The 20,426-nt window shown below is 40.0% G+C and overlaps 1 protein-coding gene across 4 annotated transcripts in view; it reads left to right on the top strand.

Moving 5' to 3' along the window:
- Positions 1–20,426, top strand: part of PARP14 (poly(ADP-ribose) polymerase family member 14) — a 183,568-nt gene that overhangs the window by 61,805 nt on the left and 101,337 nt on the right. For all 4 annotated transcript variants that reach the window (XR_003857327.1, XM_029605294.1, XM_029605293.1 and 1 more), the window contains 3 exons: positions 1,131–1,367; positions 15,621–17,926; positions 19,667–19,903. Coding sequence is in view for 3 of the 4 variants with exons in the window: in XM_029605294.1 (XP_029461154.1) it covers positions 1,131–1,367; positions 15,621–17,926; positions 19,667–19,903 (2,780 nt within the window). In the remaining variant the exon portion in view is untranslated. The remainder of the gene's footprint in view (positions 1–1,130; positions 1,368–15,620; positions 17,927–19,666; positions 19,904–20,426) is intronic.

The following is a 20,426-nucleotide window of genomic DNA, read 5'->3' as shown; positions in this document are numbered from 1 at the left end:
AACTAGTTTTTACTTCCTGTTTACCAGAACCAGAATTTAAATTATTTTCCAGAGTTCTAATTTTAACCTAATTTTACCTGATCACTGCCCCTCTGCATAAGAACATAAGAAATTGCCATGCTGGGTCAGACCAAGGGTCCATCAAGCCCAGCATCCTGTTTCCAACAGAGGCCAAACCAGGCCACAAGAACCTGGCAATTACCCAAACACCTAGAAGATCCCATGCTACTGATGCAATTAATAGCAGTGGCTATTCCCTAAGTAAACTTGATTAATAGCAGTTAATGGACTTCTCTTTCAAGAACTTATCCAAATCTTTTTTGAACCCAGCTACACTAACTGCACTAACCACATACTCTGGCAACAAATTCCAGAGATTTATTGTGCGTTGAGTGAAAAAGAATTTTCTCCGATTAGTCTTAAATGTGCTACTTGCTAACTTCATAGAATGCCCCCTAGTCCTTCTATTATTCGAAAGTGTAAATAACCGAGTCACATCTACTCGTTCAAGACCTCTCATGATCTTAAAGACCTCTATTATATCCCCCCTCAGCCGTCTCTTCTCCAAGCTGAAAAGCCCTAACCTCCTCAGCCTTTCCTCATAGGGGAGCTGTTCCATCCCCTTTATCATTTTGGTCGCCCTTCTCTGTACCTTCTCCATTGCAACTATATCTTTTTCGAGATACGGCGACCAGAATTGTACACAGTATTCAAGGTGTGGTCTCACCATGGAGCGATATAGAGGCATTATGACATTTTCCATTTCATTAACCATTCCCTTCCTAATAATTCCTAACATTCTATTTGCTTTTTTGACTGCTGCAGCACACTGGATTTGCAGATAGTGAAAGAAATTTTTCAGACCTCAGAAAGATACAGACATCAGATACACTAAAATTATTCATGTAAACCAATCGATTGCATTGTGAGTCATTTGTCCCTTAACTGTTTTTTTACAGCAATTTTTTTTCCGTTTTTTTTTAATGTTATAACCTCCTTAAATTTTCATATGTTAGAAAGAAAATACCTTGTTATACCTCCAAAAATAAGGTTACTTAATAATTGTATATTGTTCGATTTTATCTTTTGCCAGAACTGGGTTAAAGAAATCATTTTAATTTAAATTCCAGATGCAACTGGATTCCTTGCAAAATGCTCCCTTCATCCCAAAATCATACAGTTGAAAATCACTGCACGACCTCTTGAGCTGACCAAAAGTATCAGGGTGGAAAACCTACCACCAGACATAAGTGAGGATTACTTAACTATGTATTTTGAAAGTTCAAAAAGTGGAGCTGGATCAGTTTCGGATGTTACGCTCTTATTGGACGAGAATTCGGCCATCATTACATTTCCTGATCAAAAAGGTAACAATTTGCCAGGTATCATTAGTGGAAATTATTGATATGAACATCTTCCTCTTAGACAGCATTAGCCAGCCTTGAGTTGTAATGAATTACTGGATTCCTTGCTGCAAAAAATCACTGTCAGTGAGATTGCTCTGTTATAGAATTTATCTGTTAATTGTAATTACAATTATGTGAAAAACATTTTTTTTAATAAAGGGAAGACCTCAGTATTGGCAAAGGATCCAAATGTCTCAGAAACTTCTTGTGAGCCAATTGATCCAGTCGCTGGTCTTTTACCCTCTTAATTTTGTTTTTTCATTAAAAATACTTAGCAGTAGCCAATAGGTAGTAACTATCACCACAGCAAATCATCTATAAATTCCTGATTGCCATGCTAATTTTATCGATGCCCTTTTTCCTAATTGCCGTGCTTAATCAGGAAAAAGGGTATTGATCAAATTAGTCCGCCCTGATGCAGCGTTGAAGCGAAACGTTGGCCACGTTGGCGACGGCCAAACAGTACACCGTATTGGCAAAAGGCACGATAATGCTGTCAGGAGAAAAAACATCTCAGAACGAGCAAAAAGAAAAGTGCCTTGCTGTTGAATAATGTCGGGATCTTGTCTGGATTAAAGTACCCATTACAGGACATTCAGAGTAATGTCCTGTTAAAGGAAAGGAAGTTCGGAATGGTGTGAAGCTTTCCCATCTAGAACTCAAGAAGGGCTTTGGCAAAATAATTTACAGATAATTTGCTGTGGTGAAAGCTTATAATCATGATCAAGGCTTGTAATAATTGAAGACATTGCCATATGAAAGGTCCGCATTAATTGCAAGATATTAAAATCATCAGCTGTGTGAAGGAAAAAATCATTAAAGACATTTTCAAGAATCTTAATTGAAAACACAGCTGTACAATAAGCAGTAACCAATAGGTAGTAACTTTAAGTATTTTTAATGAAAAAACAAAATTAAGAGGGTAAAAGACCAGCGACTGGATCAATTGGCTCACAAGAAGTTTCTGAGACATTCGGATCCTTTGCCAATACTGAGGTCTTCCCTTTATCAAAAAAATGTTTTCCAAGTAATTGTAATTACAAATAAAGTTTAAAATTTTAACAGAGAAATTCTATAACAGAGCAATCTCACTGACAGTGATTTTTTTGCAGCAGTCTAATTTTAACTAGTTATTTGTTGGATACTAATTGTATTTGTCAAATGAATTACTGGACTGCCAGCCATTTCAGCAGTATTATTTACACAGTGAGGTCAATATTCAAAGCACATTTGGTGCTATTTAGTCGGATAAGTAGGACTTATGCAGTTAAGTAACGGCTGCTGAATACGTGCCTATGTCCAGCGCCCGCTGCTTAGCCGTATAAGTCACTTATTTGGCTAAAAGGTTAGCCACATAATTTGTGGATGTGTAATGGGCCGATTGGGGCTGAGCAAGTTAGCTGGATAAGTTATCTGGCTAATTAGGGAAGAAACTAATTTGAAGTGCTTTTGTTGTAAAATGAAGACCTGGTTGATGATTTCTGACTTATAAGAAATTTTATTTAGACCAGCAATAAGAATGTTTGTTTTGTTTTAGACTTTTTTTTTTTTTTGAAATAGAAAATTTTATTTTATAACATTCCACATACAACAGATAATCATCATCATCTATATGCCTTAAAATCCAACTGCAAATCATCATGTTACAGAAAATTATCAAAGTCCACTCCCATCCTACTAGCCCTAGCTCCATCCCTCCCTCCTACAATTATATCATTAGCAAAATATCTCCAAGATTTCCCACAGTTGTCTTGATAAACAAAGTAATTAAAGACAATACATAATAAGTCTCATGAGACATATTCAAGCAGACTACTTAAAACAATGACATGTCATAAAGCTTATACTACTACAACATAACACTGAATGACCTAGAATTCAACCCGTCTCTGGTTCACATATGGTCAAGTTTTTCATCTTAATGGCAGTCAGCTGATTCAAGTAATACATTTTTCCCAATCTTTGATGTACCCTCCTTAATTCAAGAGGTAGCTTGTTTTTGGAGGAAAGTACTAACTCGTACCTTGCCACAATCACTATTTGTTGCATAAGAAATTGTACAGATTTATTCCATTCAGAATCAGGCACATTTAATAAGAAAAATAAAGGGTCCTTCTTACCTATTATTTCATAGATCAATTGTATAACCTGATCCCAGTACAACACTGTTTTTAGGCACTACCACCAAATACATACAAAAGATCATCTCCCACCTTAAGATTTTCCCTGTGTAAACAAGCTAGGGTAGGATACCACCGAAATAGTACCTTATAACTATTCTCTACCAGAAGAGCTGAAATAGAGTTTCTTTTTATAAAATGAAAGCAAATATCCCAACGCCCCCCCCCCAGATCTTTCTCCCAAGCCAACATGTATGCTGGTACTGATTCCTGCACTCCATTTAAAAAGCCATAGATCTTGCAGATACCTTTCGATATTCGACTGGCCATTTCACAATAATCTTCAAAGAGAGAGTTTCCCTTTTTTATATCGCTCAGCACTGCCCCACTCTTAAATAATGTCAGACCTGAATATAATAAAAACCATCCCCCACTAGGGAAATTGAAGGTCTGTTAGACTTTCTCAAACGCACGCACTCCATTCCCACCCCATATATGCTTCAACCGAGTACAAACCTTGCTGCTCTACCTCCTGGATTTGGGGGGGGGGGGGGTTCTGTCAATCCCTGGTTGGAACTCCTTATTAAAATGAAAGGATGTCCTGAAATAATATCTTCTATCGCCTGCCAATAGTGACTTCCTTTTATCCCATAATTCCAACGTCAATCCAATTACAGGTGAGACACTATCAGGTAACATTAGTGCTTCTTTAGGTAATCATACCATAATATCTTGCGGTATATCATTTAGCAAGAACCGTTCCAGACCACCTACCTCTTGTTTCCTTCACCTTTATGCCAGTCCAGAATCACACTTACCTGAGAGGCAACATAGTACCACAATAAACAGGGCACCCCCAGTCCCCCCCTGGCTTTAGGGAGATATAATACTCGCTTTACCACTCTTGGGGGGCCTTTGCTTCCTTATAAACATCAATTTACGCTGCCACCCCACAGTACACTTCTCAGTTATAGCTAATGGCGCAGTTTGGAATAAATAACATAATCGTGGTAAGATTATTTTTAATGCTGCTATTCGTCCTAGCCATGTAAGATTTCCTCTATTCCACCTCTGGTGATCTAACTCTATTTTCGTCTATGCTTCCCCGTAATTCAACTGAAACAAATTAGCCAAATTGGCACCAATCCTCACTCCCAAATACTTAACCCCTGTCTTTACCATCTTAAAAGGAAATTTTTCTTTAATATGTCCCAACTGTGTCTCCAACAAGGAGATATTCATAAGCTCAGATTTATCTACATTAATTTTATATCCAGATACCTTCCCAAATTTCTCTACTTTACTCAATAACTGAGAGAAAGAGGACTCGGGATTACCCACTGTAAATAAAACATCATCCGTAAACAGAGACAATTTATATATATATAAAATATATGATACTTACTATAGTTATGATATCTAATGATGTTCCTTATCACTCTGCTTTTGCTAAGATGTTAATTATAACACTAATGTTTTTACGTTTATATTCTCTGTTATTAAATGTTTTCATGTATGAAGTTCAATGTACACTGGAGTGAAGGCTTCTCGCTATACTTCGGTATAAAAAAGAATCTAAATAAATAAATAAATAAATATTCCTGATTCCCCCAACTGAACTGCCTCACAGCAAAAGGTTCTAAGTATAGGGCAAAAAGGGCTGTGTATATCCCCCATTGATTTTAATACATGTACTGGGTTTTGTATATAATTTCTTAATCCAAGTAGAAAGATTTCCCCCCAGTCCCACCTTATCTAAGAGTACAAAGATATTCCCAGGGCACCATATTGAATGCCTTTTTGGCATCTACTGTTAACAGCACCAAAGGTAAACAACGATGCTGAGCCCACCAAATTAAATTAATAACCCTCCCATGAATAAATCCTGTCTGGTCTGGATGAATCAGTGTTGACATTGGGCCCCAACCGAGCTGGCAGTACTTTCACCAATATTTTTAAATCTACATTGAATGATATGGGTCTATAAGATCCACCTAGGGTCCCATCCCTTCCTGGTTTCGCCAATTCTTTAATCCCCGCTCGATTTAGAATCCCCTGCTATAAAATTATTCCCCAACAAAGAATTAAACATAGCTACCAGGGAGGGAGCAATCTCTGAACACATTTCCTTATAAAAACTTGCAGAAAAGCCATCTAAAGCCTTGCCTTTTTTAAGATCTTTTATCGCCTGTTCCACCTCAAAGACAGTAATCTCTTTATGGATCCACTGTTGGGCCATCTCGTCTATTTTAGGTAAAGTAATAACTTCTAGGTAGCTATTGATATTACTCTTGTCTGTACTTGCCTGTTTAGCATATATCTCTTCAAACCATGCTCCAATACACTCATTATCAAACATCATCCTCCGGACTCTATCCTTAACCTTCAAAATTTGGTTTTGCAACATCTTTTCTTCTAGTTTTCTCGCCTAAAGGCAACCAGCCTTATTGCTTCCTTCAAAATATTCCCTTTTCAATTTATCTAATTGAAAAAGAATGGCCTCTTTGTCAAATTTTTTTTTTTTTATAACTTATCTTCAATGAATCCAACTTGACTCCCCATCCCTGGCACAGGATGTCTTTTATGTTGTAATTCTAATTTACCCAATTTTTCCAACAGGTGAATTCTAGCAGCATCTCTCTCTTTTTTTCACATGTGAAGCTCTCGCTATTAATTTACCTCTTATAACTGCCTTCAGGCAATCCCATACTGTTACCGCTGCGACCTCCTCATCATTCTCTGCCAAATAATCTTGTATGTATCCCCGCAGCTTTCACAAAACTCCTGATCATCCGATAAACTATTATTCAACTTACAGAATTTCCTCCCTGACTGGCAGCCCCCCATCTTCAACGATACCCAAACAGGGCTGTGATCCAACCACATTATAGGGCCTATACCAGATTCCCTGACTTGGTTTACCAAGTGCCTTATCCAGCAGAAAGAAATTAATTCAAGAATATACTTTTATGAGCCTTAGAATTAAAAGTATAATTACATTCCGTGGGATACAGCAGCCTCCATACATCTGTTAAACCCCAATCTACCATCAATGCTTTAAGACACTTCCTATGTGAATTGGCAGCTCCATGCCCTCCCCCTGAATTGTCTAAGAAAGGATATCTGGTCATATTGAAATTCCTCCCCCCCTCCCCCAAAGAATCATATGTCCCTCTGCCCAGTTATCCAGGATTTTCGATAACCTCCCAAAAAAGTCTCCCTGGCCGGTATTAGGAGCATACACATTCACTAAAGTAAACATTTTCTTATTTAATCTTATTTTAACTATAATATACCAGCCTTTTGCATCTCGCAATATGGCCTGTACATGCACCAGCAAATATTTTGAAAAAAAGAATACCCACACCACTATATTTACTTATTACCGAAGCTGAGGCAAAGAATTGAAGAGGAAAAGCTTGAGGCCATCAAGCTTTCATATCTGTTTCTCAAGTGCATTTCTTGACAAACATATATCAGCTTGCATACGGACAGCGTCTTTAATTAGCAACTACCTCTTGACAGAAGTATTTAAATCATTTACATTTAAAGAGACTAATTTCACCAATCCCATAAAGTCTTCTGTATATATTATATACAGAAGAACCCAAAACGAAATTGGAGAACCAGAGAAATAAACACTTACTTTGACATAAACTATTTCTTGAATCTCCATTCTAACTTTTATTAGGAAAGCATCTTACTCCTCCCATACCCTCACTGTATAGTCTTCTATCCTCACCCCATCCCCCCCCCATACCAGCAATCAAAACACCTCGAGGAATGACATCACTCGTGCTTCCTCCAAGCTTAACCCTTCTCATTTGCTCCTATCTCCACACTTAAACAGAAGGCTTAAACAGAAAATCCCCCCTATTCCTCCAAAGTAACCTCAAATTCTCATACTCTACAAACCAATAACTGCAAATACCACCCCCTTATTCTTTTTTATTTTTTTTTCTCCTATTTTTCCTTTCTCTCCTTTTTCCCCCCATAAATCACTCATTAGCTCAGTCTCAAACTTTTCGCAGATAATGCCGCCGTCAGTCCTTTTCCACACTTTGGTCTTCTGCTCAGATGTCCAGGAGTGCCTCCCTCGAGGACGATGAGCCTCTCGATTGTCTGCAAAGATGCCTGCCTTCAGACTGTACACACTGCCAGCGCACTGCTCATTCTCTACTCCCCAATGGAGACATCACTCTGGAACCAGTGCTGGGGCCTATTGTTTATATAGGCTCGCTGCTTGTAAAATCTTAGCTGCTTCCACAGTTTTAACTTGCGAAGATACTCCATTGATGATGAATTGTAAGTCAAATGGAAATAGCCATTTATATTTGTAATTCTCCTTACGCAACACTTGAAGAATTTCCTTAAAGTCTCTCTTTTTCTTGATCATCGATGGAAACAAATCCTGAAAGATCTCCACTTTATAACCCTGCCAATTGATCGCTCTCTGTTTCCTGGCTTGGTTCAGAACTTTTTCCTTCACAGTGAATTGATGAAAGCAGATGATGATATCCCTAGGTATATTCATCCTCGGTTTCCCCAGAGCGCTGTGCGCTCTATCTAGTTCAATCTCCAATAGGGCCACAGCTCCAGCTTCCATATCTAGGATTTCCGTGCATATATTCGCCGCTACTCTCACAGAGTCTTGAAACTCCAGGCCCTCTGGTACCCCTCGAATGAGAAGATTACCTCTTCTGGACCTTTTTTCCAGTCTTTCAATACAATCTTTGAGCCACATTGCCCTCCCACAATATTCTCAACATCTTTCAGCTCTGTTCCAAATCTTCTGTGTGCTCCTCTAGGGGACTCTTACTTTCATTCACTCTCACTCCCAGATCGGTGCATTCTCTGAGCACTTCTCCAGCCATGCTCAATATTTCAGTCTTAAGTGAGCGCATATCCTGCTGGAGCTCAGTAAACCACTTTTGAAAGTCCGCCCTGGTAAGTGACTCTCTCCTAATACTGATTGCCACTCCAGCTTGATCTGCGTCACCATTGTGGCCTACCGTGGCCATGCCATTTTCTGGGCTGTTTGCATCCTCTAGGCCGTCTTCTGATCTCATTCTGGCTGCTGCATACGAAAAGTGCTTTAAATCGCACATCTTCATATTTAACTGTTTATTGCGAGAGTTGTGAAGCATAACAATTCCAAAACAACAACAACATTCAACATGTACATGTCATGATACTAAACCCCCTCCTTTTTCTTTATTACCCTTCCCTTCCCCCCCCCCCCCTTTTGCCTTCCCTTACTTATCCTATACTTGCGGATCAGGGAATCTTCATACCCCCCACCTTGAGTGTAAACATCTTCTGTCTGGTTACAAAAACCCATGCAGCTTGACTCATTACATTAGTGAAGGAGTCGGTTAAGGCTGTAATTTCATCCAGTTTTCAAATGGGGACCATATTAGATCATATTTAGCTAATTGATCATGTCTTAATGCTGAGATCATTTTCATGCCCCATATACCCATTAATTTTTTCACTACCAAAGACCTTGGAGGTGCTTCTCCACGAGACCACCATGCCTCCACTGCTTGACATGTGGCCATAGCAGCAAAACTGATAATTGACTTTGGGATGTTGGTTTACTTTCTTTGAATATCCCCAGGAGCCACACCTCTGAGTGGATACCTCGCAGCCCATAATTTCTGTAAGCAGTTTCCTTAATCCAAGCCAGAACCTTCTGTATTACCTCACATGACCACTATACATGAAAAAAGGTACCTGTCGATAGACTGTGGCGCCAACATTTATCAGATGCGGAAGAGTACCATCTGGTCAATTTGGCAGGATATAGGTACCATCTATGTAATAATTTGTATCCATTTTCAATCATGGAGATGGCCCCAGTATTTTTCCCTAACCTTTGAAAGAAATGATTCTATCGTGATTTATCCCATTGAGTCTTCAAATCTCCTTCCTATGTCTTAATGTGAAGGTCAGAATATGGATCCTCATCTAATAAGGCTTTATAAATTTTAGAAATCAATTTAGGTGGCTTATGAGTCATCGTGCAAAATCCCTCAGAGAGGCCCCTTTCATTAATTCTTGTTTAACTTCTTTTGCATTGAGAAAATGTTGTAACTGGGCATATGCCAGGAAGTCCTTATGTGATATATCATATCTGATCTGAATTCTGAAAAAGGGACCATCGAGCCTACTGTCCAAACCTGGCCTACCCTTCTGATTCTCTTCTCTTCCCATTTTTTAAAGACCTCATAATCCGTGCCACTTGAAAAACCTTCCAGATACCTAATCACTGTAGGGAAAAATACACCCTCTTTCCTTACTAACTTTGTCCGCCACTTTGCCCAGAGTATAAGTGTGCATCTCAATGAAGGAGACACATTCAACTCCCCAATATTCGGCAGTTTTCATCCCCAAAATAGGCTGATTATAGGGGTATAACCCAGTATAGTTTGTGCAGTAGTCATCCATTGCTTCTTCTGCCGTTTCATGTGACATTCCACCACTGTCTGTAATTGGGAAGCTATATAATAATGCAAAATATTGGTGACACTGAGGCCGCCATCTGCGTTTGCTCTATAAAGAGCCTTTCTTGCAGTCCTGGGAAGACGCCTTTTCCAAATAAAGGAAAAAAAACCTGTTGTAATGATTTTAAACATGCATCTGTTAAAACACATGGCAAAACCTGGAACAAATAGCTTAGCCTGGGTAAATAGTTCATCTTAATCACAGCTATTCTGCTCATCCATGAGAACTGAAATTTATCCCATTTACTGAGATCTGATTTGAGTGTACAAAAATAGAGGCTCATAGTTAACTTTGAATAGGTCCTTTTGATCCAAGACAATATTTATCCCTAAATAGCGAACTGGTCCCTTTGTCCAATTGAAGGAATAGGCCTGTTTTAACTTACTACACTGGGCTGGGTTCAAGCCTATTGGCAAAATCTCTGATTTTTCCATGTTTACCCAAAAGCCAGATACCTTCCCAAACTCCTTCAATTCTCTAGCCACTTCTGAAAGGGAAGTATTGGGAGCACTTAAAGTAAAGATAATATCATCCGCGCACAATGAGATTTTATATTATTGCTTTCCGATACCCACTCCTTGTATTCCCAATGATTTTCTAACCCTTTCTGCTAGAGGTTCCACATTCAGGACAAATAATAGGGGTGACAGTGGGCACTTTTGTCTCGTTCCTTGTTTAATGGTAAAGGGACAGGTATGCCTGCCACTTATTTTTAAACATGCTAAGGGTTCCCGATATAATTCTTGTACCCATCCCAGGAAGTATCCGCCCACCCCCATTTTATCCATTATTGCAAACAGAAAGGGCCAATGGACTCTGTCAAAGGCTTTTTTTCCGCGTCGATTGTAAGGAGCAGGGATGGAGTGTGCCTATGCTGGACCACTGAAATTAGATCCAAAATCTTCCGTATATTGTCAGATGTGGATCTACCAGGCATAAAGCCCGCCTGATCATCTTTGATAAGAGAGCAAATCACTGATTGTAAATGATTGGCCAGAATTTTTGCCAATAATTTAAGATCGAGGTTGATCAGAGGAAATGGGTCGGTAAGACCTACATAGAGATGCATCTTTGCCAGGTTTAGGAAGAACAGTGATCCCTGCCAAATTCCCATAAGGCAATAACCGACTGCCCTCTCTAATAGTTAAACATATGCATCAGAGGTGTGGCCAAAATTCCGGCATAGATTTTGTAAAACGGGGTAAAACCATCCATCCCTGGAGCTTTTCTGGATTTCAGATCTTTTATAGCTCTTTTCACTTCTATTACAGAGATTGGCTGGCCAAGCATCTCCTGTGCATTGGAGGATAACATGGGAAGATCCACCTCTTTCAGATAGCTCTGTATATCCAACTGGGATGATGTATTCTCCTTCTCATACAGTTCAGTGTAAAACTACACAAAGAGGTCCTTGATAGCCTTGGCATCCAGTTGTAATTGGCCCTGGGCATCCTTAATGCAATATATGTATGCTTTAGTACATTGGGCTTTAAGCTTATGGGCTAATAGCTTACTCAGGATATCTCCGTACTCATAGTATTCTTGTTTAAATAAGTCCAGATAATACGCTATTACCTCTGCATCCAGATCTCTCAGAGCTGCCCTCACCTCTTCTAAAGTTTTCATAGGGATTGACCCAGGGTGCTGTTTATGAGCCATCTCCAGATTTTGTAATTTAAGCTCCAACCCTTTTCGTTTCTTCTCTTTTTCCTTTTTATGATAGGACCCCAGGCTAACCAGGTATCCCCGAATTGTGACATTTAAACCCTCCCATATTGATATAGGTGATATCTCTACCCCTGCATTAATAGTAATATACTCCTCTAATTGTTTTTGAACCTTCATCTTGTATTCCTTAATTTTAAGAAGTGTGTCATTAAGTTTCCAGAGTTTTTTGTTTTTTTTCCTTCACTCGAATCAGTCTGCTCCATTTCCCACCAGACAGGAGCATGATCAGACCATGTTATGCTCTCTCTATTCACTTTTCTGGTTTTAGGGACCAGTTCTCTATAAGAAAACAGTCCAGGCGTGAGTATGAGTTCTAGAACAGAAGGTATAATTTCTACTGGCGGGGTATTTTATTATCCATATATCTACCAATTACCAGGTTTCTATCAGATGCTTTAATGACAACTTATCTCTTTTTGAATCACCTGTCGTCCCCGAAGTAGTATCGAGATTGGGCATACCTGCCATATTGAAATTTCCCCCCACTACCACATAACCATCTTTAAGTGACAGCAGCTGTTGCCCAATTTCATCCAGCACCCATCTTTGATCTACAATTGGGCAATAAACATTTACCAGGATAAATCTCTATTATTAATATGTACATGTGCAATCAGATAGCGACCTGCAGTGTCAAGTCGAACCTGAACTCCTAGGGAAGATGCAAAAAGTATACTCACCCCACTGAATCTACTCAATGGGGTATTGGACGCAAAATACTGTTGAGGAAATGCCTTAGATGCTAACAAGTGCTTGTCCCTACGTCTTAAGATGCATCTCTTGGAGAAATACTATTGACGGTTGCAATCGAGAAAGCTCTTTGAACAGCAGCTGCCGCTTAAATGGTGAATTGAGACCCTTCACATTCAATGAAACAAACTTAAGCCTAGCTGTTGATAACTTTCCCCACAACCCCTTTTCCCTGAAGTCCCAATATCCCCAATAAGAAATTCTTAGTTTCATCTGTTTTTAATTGGTTATTGCTTTTGTTGTGCATCGCTTTGGAAGATCTTATTGTAAGATCTGGAAAGCGATTATATATAAATTTTATAAATAAATAATTTAGACATGCCCAATAGCAGGTCTAGTCTTAGCCGGATAGAACTTAGCCGGCAAAGTGCTTAGTTATAAGCATATATTCATCAGCTTAACAATACCACTGAATATACATCGTAACTTAGAACTTATCTGGCTAAGTTACTTTATCAACAACACTGAAGGCAATTTTTATTTTCCCTTATATTACTACTGCATACCAACCCACAGAGAAAATACAATCTTAAATATGATTGAACATTATTTATTTGTGAAATACAAAATTCCTATCTATACAGATAAAAACTATCACACTCATACCATATCATTCCCTTCAATTATGCACCAAATATCCACGTAGTCCTCCCTTCATTTATACATCTGTTGTCCATCTTTTGATATATAAAAGAAAGGTGGACAACGGATGTATAAATGAAGGGAGGACTATGCGGATATTTAGTGCATAATTGAAGGGAATGATATTAAGCAGATTTTATGAGAGCTGATGTGGATATAGAACATAGGTTAAGTTACATGTATATTATGATGTTTAAAGAAACATTGATTATATGTAGTAAACAGCATCATGTGATAATAGGGATATTTGTATTTGACCTAATATATTTTTTATGCGTGTGAATGTATGATATGGTATGAGTGTGATTGTATTTCACAAATAAATAATGTTCAATCATATTTGTTACTTTATCAGCCAGCTCTGAATATTGGGCCCTGTGTTATCAGCGTGCAGAACACAGTTCAAAGCTTGGGACTTGAGAAACAGACAGAAGTGCTGTATTAGAAGTATGCAAAGTAAGAAATGTTGAAATGGAAAATGGGCATGGCAGGATGGAAAGCAGTCCCCTAAAGATAGGGAAAAGCAAATCCCATTATTTTCTTACAGTCGTTACACATTTTCTATTGGAACACCTGGGAGCAGCCATGTTTGAAAAGTATCATAATTACATGGAATGTGATCTGATTGGGTCATACAGTGACTTTGTTGCCGTATCATAGTCAGTATGGACCAATCAGGTCCAGTGAGTGTGAGACATGTGATTGTCTTGCTAACATAGCTTCTGCGTAAAGATACTAACTAAATGGTAAAATTGTGATGGCTACGTGTCATTAAAGTGAGTAATAGGGGTGTTGGGATGCTACAGAATCTCCTGACTTGGGTCTACAGCAGCTCTGATGCAACCCCCAACTAAAAGGGCTTCTTGACTGACCCAAAATTAACATTTCTGGCCAGGGCAGCAAGGGAACAACTAGGAAGTAATGTTTTCCTTCTATTACTTCATGTGCTTCTTTTCTAAACCAGAATTGTGCAGGGAAGGAGGAGGCGGCCATGAGCATGTCTGCTTGCCTATCTTCTTGTTGCTGCAATGCCAGCTGTGAAACCTGCTGCTTCTGTGTCTTGTCGTGACCTCTTGACTTTGTCAAATGGGTTAGAGAGGTGGGATGGAGACAGAAAATAGCAGTAAGTTTGATGAGGTAGGGGTAGGAAACAGGAGAGGCATTGCAGTTAGTGCATGAAAAGTGTTAGCAAAAATAGGAGTAGGTTGGACAATTGGGTGGAGAGACAAAAGCATAAATGGTGTTGGAGAGAAATATAAAAGGGATGATGGAAGGTGAAGGAGAAGCAGTAAGGACACATCTGATTCGGCAAGAGGACTGCCACCAGAGAGAGAAGTCCAGCAGTCTGGACCAAGAAGGAAGGTGATTGGAGGCAATGGCCATGTGCAGGATTGAGGCACACGGTAATGGAGGAGAGAAGTGTGAGAGGCAGCTTCCTATTTTCCAGGCAGCCGGGGTGTGTAAGTAGTGCAAATACAGGAAAGAAGAGAGACGGCTGGAGCAAAGGGGTTTTCAGTACCCCTTCTAAAACTTTCTTCCAGTGTCCTTGTGCATGAATAAGCATTATCCCCACATTGATATGCCTGAAATACACCAGTGCACACAGAAGGGTACAGATTTCTTTTAAGTTAAAAAAAAAAAAAAAAAAAAAAAAAAAATCGGATTAAAATGTTTGTATTCAGGCTAATGTATTTCATTTTTCAGGTAGCACATCTATAATGCTGCTGTTGTCCCTGACATCTCTCGGGCCGATACAGTAAAGTCCGTGGGCGAACGTCTGCTCTCCCGGCGCGCGCACAGGCCACTCTCCTGACAGCCACGGGCTCGGAAACCGGACGCCGGCAAAATTGAGCATCTGGTTTTCGACCCGACAGCCGCGGGCCAACTTCAAATTTTTTTTTTTTACTTTTGGAAACTTTCGGGACCTCCGACTTAATATCGCCATGATATTAAGTCGGAGGGTGCACAGAAAAGCAGTTTTTACTGCTTTTCTGTGCACTTTCCCGGTGCCTGAAGAAATTAGCGCCTACCTTTTTGGTAGGCGCTAATTTCTGAAAGCAAAATGTGCGGCTTGGTTGCACATTTTGTTTTCTGAATCGTGCGGGGATACCTAATAGGGCCATCAACATGCATTTGCATGTTGCAGGCGCTATTAGGTTCAGGGGGTTGGAAGCACGTTTTCGGCTCCTTACTGAATAAGGGGTAATGCTAGCGCGTCAAAAACGCGCGTCCAATGGCGGGTTAACAGTGCGCTCCAACTGTACTGTATCGTCCCGTACGTTTGTGATATCCTTTGCCACTGAGAACTGCCTCCCTTACTGACTGCAGATACTTAAACTACATCTGTCTATAAAAACAAACCAAAATATCTGATTTGCTTATATTAACATAATGACTAAAGATTTTCTTGTAATCTCATTCTGGTGCTTTTTTATATAAACATATTATTTGTTTCATTGTTTTGTAGTTATAAGCAAAGTATTGTCAATACAACATTTACTGAAGAAGAGAAGAATCTCTGTGTATCCATATTACAGCTCCTTGGACACAGTTTTATATGGGAAGGAAAGGCCAGTTATAAAACTGCCTGAGCCTCTTTCATTAGATATGGACCCTTACGTGTGCCAATATATTCAAAACAGTAAGAAACTAATCCAGGACATAAATAACCAGATGGCAGATTGCTATTGTGAGCTAAAATGGCCACAGCCAAACTGTGCGCATCCAGTAATCCACCTCTCCCCCTCACCCTCCATATCTAAACAGAGAAGTTTGATGGCGAAGCTTGTCAAAACATGGTACGAGCAAGTTGGCACACAGTTCTCATCCATCATATCAAAGTACAGCACTGTTGAATATCAGGTGAATTCAGTAGTGTGGGGAGCTGTGAAAGGAAAGGTTTACAGTGCCTTGCCAGAGAGGATTTTGGTCAAACCTGACATTGCCAATAAGAAGGTTGCACTGGCCGGTCTTCTAGAGGATGTTCAGGGGGCGAAACGGAAATTCAGTGAACTGATAGAAAATGCTGCCAAGGAGATTGAACGAGAAAGTCTGAGCAAGAAACTGATGGTATCTCTTTCCCCAGCAACATATGCAATTTTACATAATCAGAATTTAGAAAAGAATCTTCATGACTTCTTCCCAAATCTGAAGATGTCTTATGATGCTTCTTCCAGGCACATTAGCCTGTATGGGCTGCCTGAAGAAGTGTTTGGTGCAAAAAGTGATATACTGGAAAGGGAGAAGAATTTGAAAGAGACTACTCTTCATCTTGATCCTCATGTCTTCCGGCTTCTCCAGGAAGTAGATAATGAAGAATTTTCACAAACTCTGTTCACAGATAACAAAATCTGTGCTATGTATGAAATTCGGGGGGAGAGAGTTGTGCTGAGGGGAAGCTCTCTTGAGATTTTATCAGCTGCTGAAAAACAATTGAAACGAGGTGTAATCTGCAAATGCATTAATACAGAAGGCAGCACAGCCACCAAAAAGGAGGAGTGGAAAGACCTCACCAGCCGTCTGAACAAATTGTTTAACTCGCCCACCAAGACTGTAAGAATTGATGAGGGTCCTATAGGATTAGGAAATCAAATAGTTGTGGTTGGCTTTTGTGAGGCAGTAAACGAAGTCTATCAACAGGTGTCTGACTTCATAGAGAAAAACACCATGATACAGGAAATCATCCCAGCCAAGTCTCAAGCAATTGTACTGTTTGTGAAGGATGAAAAAGCACAGCGCTGGACTGACATACAGAGGAAAAATGTGAAGATTATATTCAATGCAGAGAATGGGCAGAAACATATTTCCTTGAGTGGTCCAAGAGTGGATGTGCTAGAGGTGGCGCAGAGGGTTCGTACAGTTCTGGCTTCCTTGCATGCTGATACACTGGTCATTGACAAACCAGGAGCTAAGAAGTTTTTCATAGGAATGGAAGATTTTTATGTTCCTGCAGCGAAAAAAAGTTATAACTGTTTGTTAAGGCTGCAGAAAGATGGAGAAGAAGTGGGAGGCAGTATTGATGAAGATGAGGGTGTGAACCAGGGGCAACCCTGCTGCAAAGTTCAGCTACATGGAGGAGTTGTAATAGCCACTTATAAAGATGATTTGGGCCAGCACCAGGTTGATGTTGTAGTTAACGCATCAAACGAAGACCTGAAGCACATTGGAGGTCTTGCTGCAGCACTTTCGCAAGCTGCAGGTCCGAAGCTGCAAAAGGATTGTGACCATATTATTCAGACACAAGGGAAGTTAAAGCCTGGTGAAGCAGTAATTACAGAGGCTGGCAGACTGGCCTGTAAACAGGTCATTCATGCCGTTGGTCCCAGGTGGCATGAGTTTAATCCTGCGCGTTGTGAGTTCCTGCTAAAAAAGGCAGTAAAAGAAAGTCTGCGACTGACAGAATTGTATAATCACCAGTCTGTCGCCATCCCTGCGATAAGTTCTGGCATTTTTGGATTCCCGTTAAAACTCTGTGTGGATACGATTGTGATATCGATTAAGGAGTACGTGGAACGCTGCGAAGGAAAGGGCATCTTGCGGCAAATACATCTTGTGGACAACAGTGAGCAAACGGTTCAAGCTTTTAAGACTGCTCTGGAGAAAGTGTTTGCACAACAGGCAGTTCAGGTCATTGTACCTGATAAACCACAACCAAAACCTCTGACCCTTGCCGCAGGCTGGGATCATAATGGAAGCAGAAAGGATCTTCAGAAAATGAAAACAAAAGAAGGATTGAGTATCGTGTTGGACCAGGGGAACATCCAAGATGCAAAAGTAGGTGTCTTCATTTATTGAGTATTATCTCATTTACTGCATAAAGTGGCGATTCAGATTTATAGTGAAGGACGAGTTGTATTGTGCTGCTAGCTTCTTTGTCATGTTGGAACTAGCATGAAATGAAAGACAATTATAGAACAGCTTTGGATGTTTTTGCACGATCTGTTCGCTGATAATAGTGATGTAATGTCCCTATTTTCATGGGTCTCCTCTTATTTTTACTTTTGTGGCACTTCCAGACCCTGCTGTCCATCTGCACTGCTACTGGGCACCATGTGATGTGGGCCCCCTTTCATTTTTTGGTTTTCTGATCTCTCTGTTTAAAATGAGATTTCAAGATGCTTATATTTATTGAGCTTTGTTGTGTTTTTACAAGCTTACAATTATTACATTGTTGCTGTAATTTTTATTTGAAGGCCCTCCCCCATTTTTCCCTAATTTTTCCAGGCTCCTCCCCCGAGATGACATGACCAGGTAGCACACGTGCCTTTGCTGGTCAGGAGGGCAGTCTCCTCTGAAACCTGCTCTGTGTTGCCCATTTAGCTTCTTCTCCAGGGGATTCCTGCCTGTCCTGCTGGGAAATATATTTTGTATCTTTATTAGCCTTTGACGTGGCATGCAGATTTGATTTTTTTTTTTAAACTTTTGTTACTCAAAACATGTCACAGCCATATTAGTACAGCAGAATACTACATGAAGATGAATGCTTGGCTAAGCAGAGAGACTCCTTTTTCAGCATTTTACTGAAAAATTGAATTCTGTGCTATTCTTTATGTATTCCCTGTCTTGTATGATACATTTTGATTCCATTCCATTCAGTTACCATCAAATTAATCAAGTTTAAAGGAGCAATTTAGCATTTCCAAAAATGTGGCCAGGTTGAAATGTTCTCAGCTGCTTTGCTGTCTTAGAAAACCAAACTCTCTTTTATACTACATGTTAATTTGTCCATAGCTTTGCAGCTTTCTCAGTGAGCTCTGCTCACAAACGATTATCAAGTTTTCCTTGAAGCCTATCAGGGAGCTGCAGCTCACCACAGCTGAAGGGCAGAGTTTTTAGTGCACACCAATGCTGTCTTTGAGATCCATCCAGCCAGTTTGATTTTCAGACTAGCCCTCATGAGATGAATTTGCATACATTGGGTCTAAGAACTAGGGAATCAATATTCAAATGGTTTTTGCTGTTAAATTCAGGGCTTAGCTGGACAAGCTCCATGGGCTTTTAAAATTTCTGTGCTCTGACCATCTCCAAATTGTCCAGCTGAGTAGTTAGCCAGATAACATTTTTTTCTGGATAACTTTTAAGCATTCCTAGGTGGCGTTATCTGGCTAGCTACGATATTAAGAGTTAGCCGGATAACTTATTCCAACCAAGTCTGATTTTTCTAGAGAGCTTTCCTAAAGTTAGCCAGATATGTTTATCTGCCTAAGTAGGACTTTATCCAGCTATATTCATCAGAGCCCTAATTAGCAGTGCTGCACTGAATATCCCAGGTATCTGGCTATCTTTAGCTAGATAACTTGTTTGCTTCGCTACTGAATATCAGGTCCTAGGTTGATGTATGGGAATATCTCTTTCATATTCATGAGGGGATAGTCTGAAAACCAGACTGGCTTGTTAGGGCTCAAACACATTACTTTAGTACGTTACTTCCATGGGTTGTATTTCACTGTGTCTGACTTTAAGTAGATCTCTCTTTGCGCTTAACCAAACAGTTGGCTCAATTTTGACTTTCAGACTGACGTTATTGTGAATAGCATTGCTAAAGACTTGAACCTTGCGCAAGGTGCGATCGCTCAAGCCTTACTGCAGAAGGCTGGTCCGACACTCCAGCAGTTGCTGAATAAGGAGGGTCGAGGGCAGAGTATTGCCGAGGGATCTGTGCTCAGAACAGATGGATGCAACTTGAACTGCAGAGAGGTTTTTCACGTCATTTGTCCTGGATGGAATAGTGGACAGGGGATGTCAGAGAAGGTAACAAGCATTTACTTTTATATTGTTTATTCTAATGTGTTTTTGCTGTCTTGCCACCATCAGTACCTGGCTTATTGCTCTTTTTTGTTGCTGCTGCTGCTCGTCTCCAAAGCCACCAATGTGTTTGCATTTTAAGGGCGCCGCTATACAATTGCACCATTAGTCCTTACTCTGCTAGAAATCTCTAAGGCAGCTTTAAGGTAGCAGTGCCGTGCACTCTGTCATCAAGTAGGATGACAAACCTCAAACGCCTCTCTGGAACCATTTCTTTTTCTTTCTGCTTTGTTCCTTTGTTTTTTGGTCTGGAAGTTTCTTTTTGCTCCTTTGGGCTTCCAGCTCAGCTGGAACTGGCTTCTTTTGAGCTATAATGCCGTGAGCCTTTATTCACAGCCACCCAAGGTGTTTTTTTTTTCTTCTCCCTTTTTTATATTCTCTTCTCGACTCTTAGCCCAGTCACTGCAATGACAGTTCTTGGCTGGGGCCATACACCAGGGCCTCCTTCCCGGAACCCTGAAATTGTGAA

The sequence above is a fragment of the Rhinatrema bivittatum genome, chromosome 6 (genome assembly GCF_901001135.1).
Source record: "Rhinatrema bivittatum chromosome 6, aRhiBiv1.1, whole genome shotgun sequence".
NCBI lineage: Eukaryota > Metazoa > Chordata > Amphibia > Gymnophiona > Rhinatrematidae > Rhinatrema > Rhinatrema bivittatum.
The sequence above is the reverse complement of the archived record's forward strand: the minus strand, read 5'-3'. Positions and strand labels throughout refer to the sequence as shown.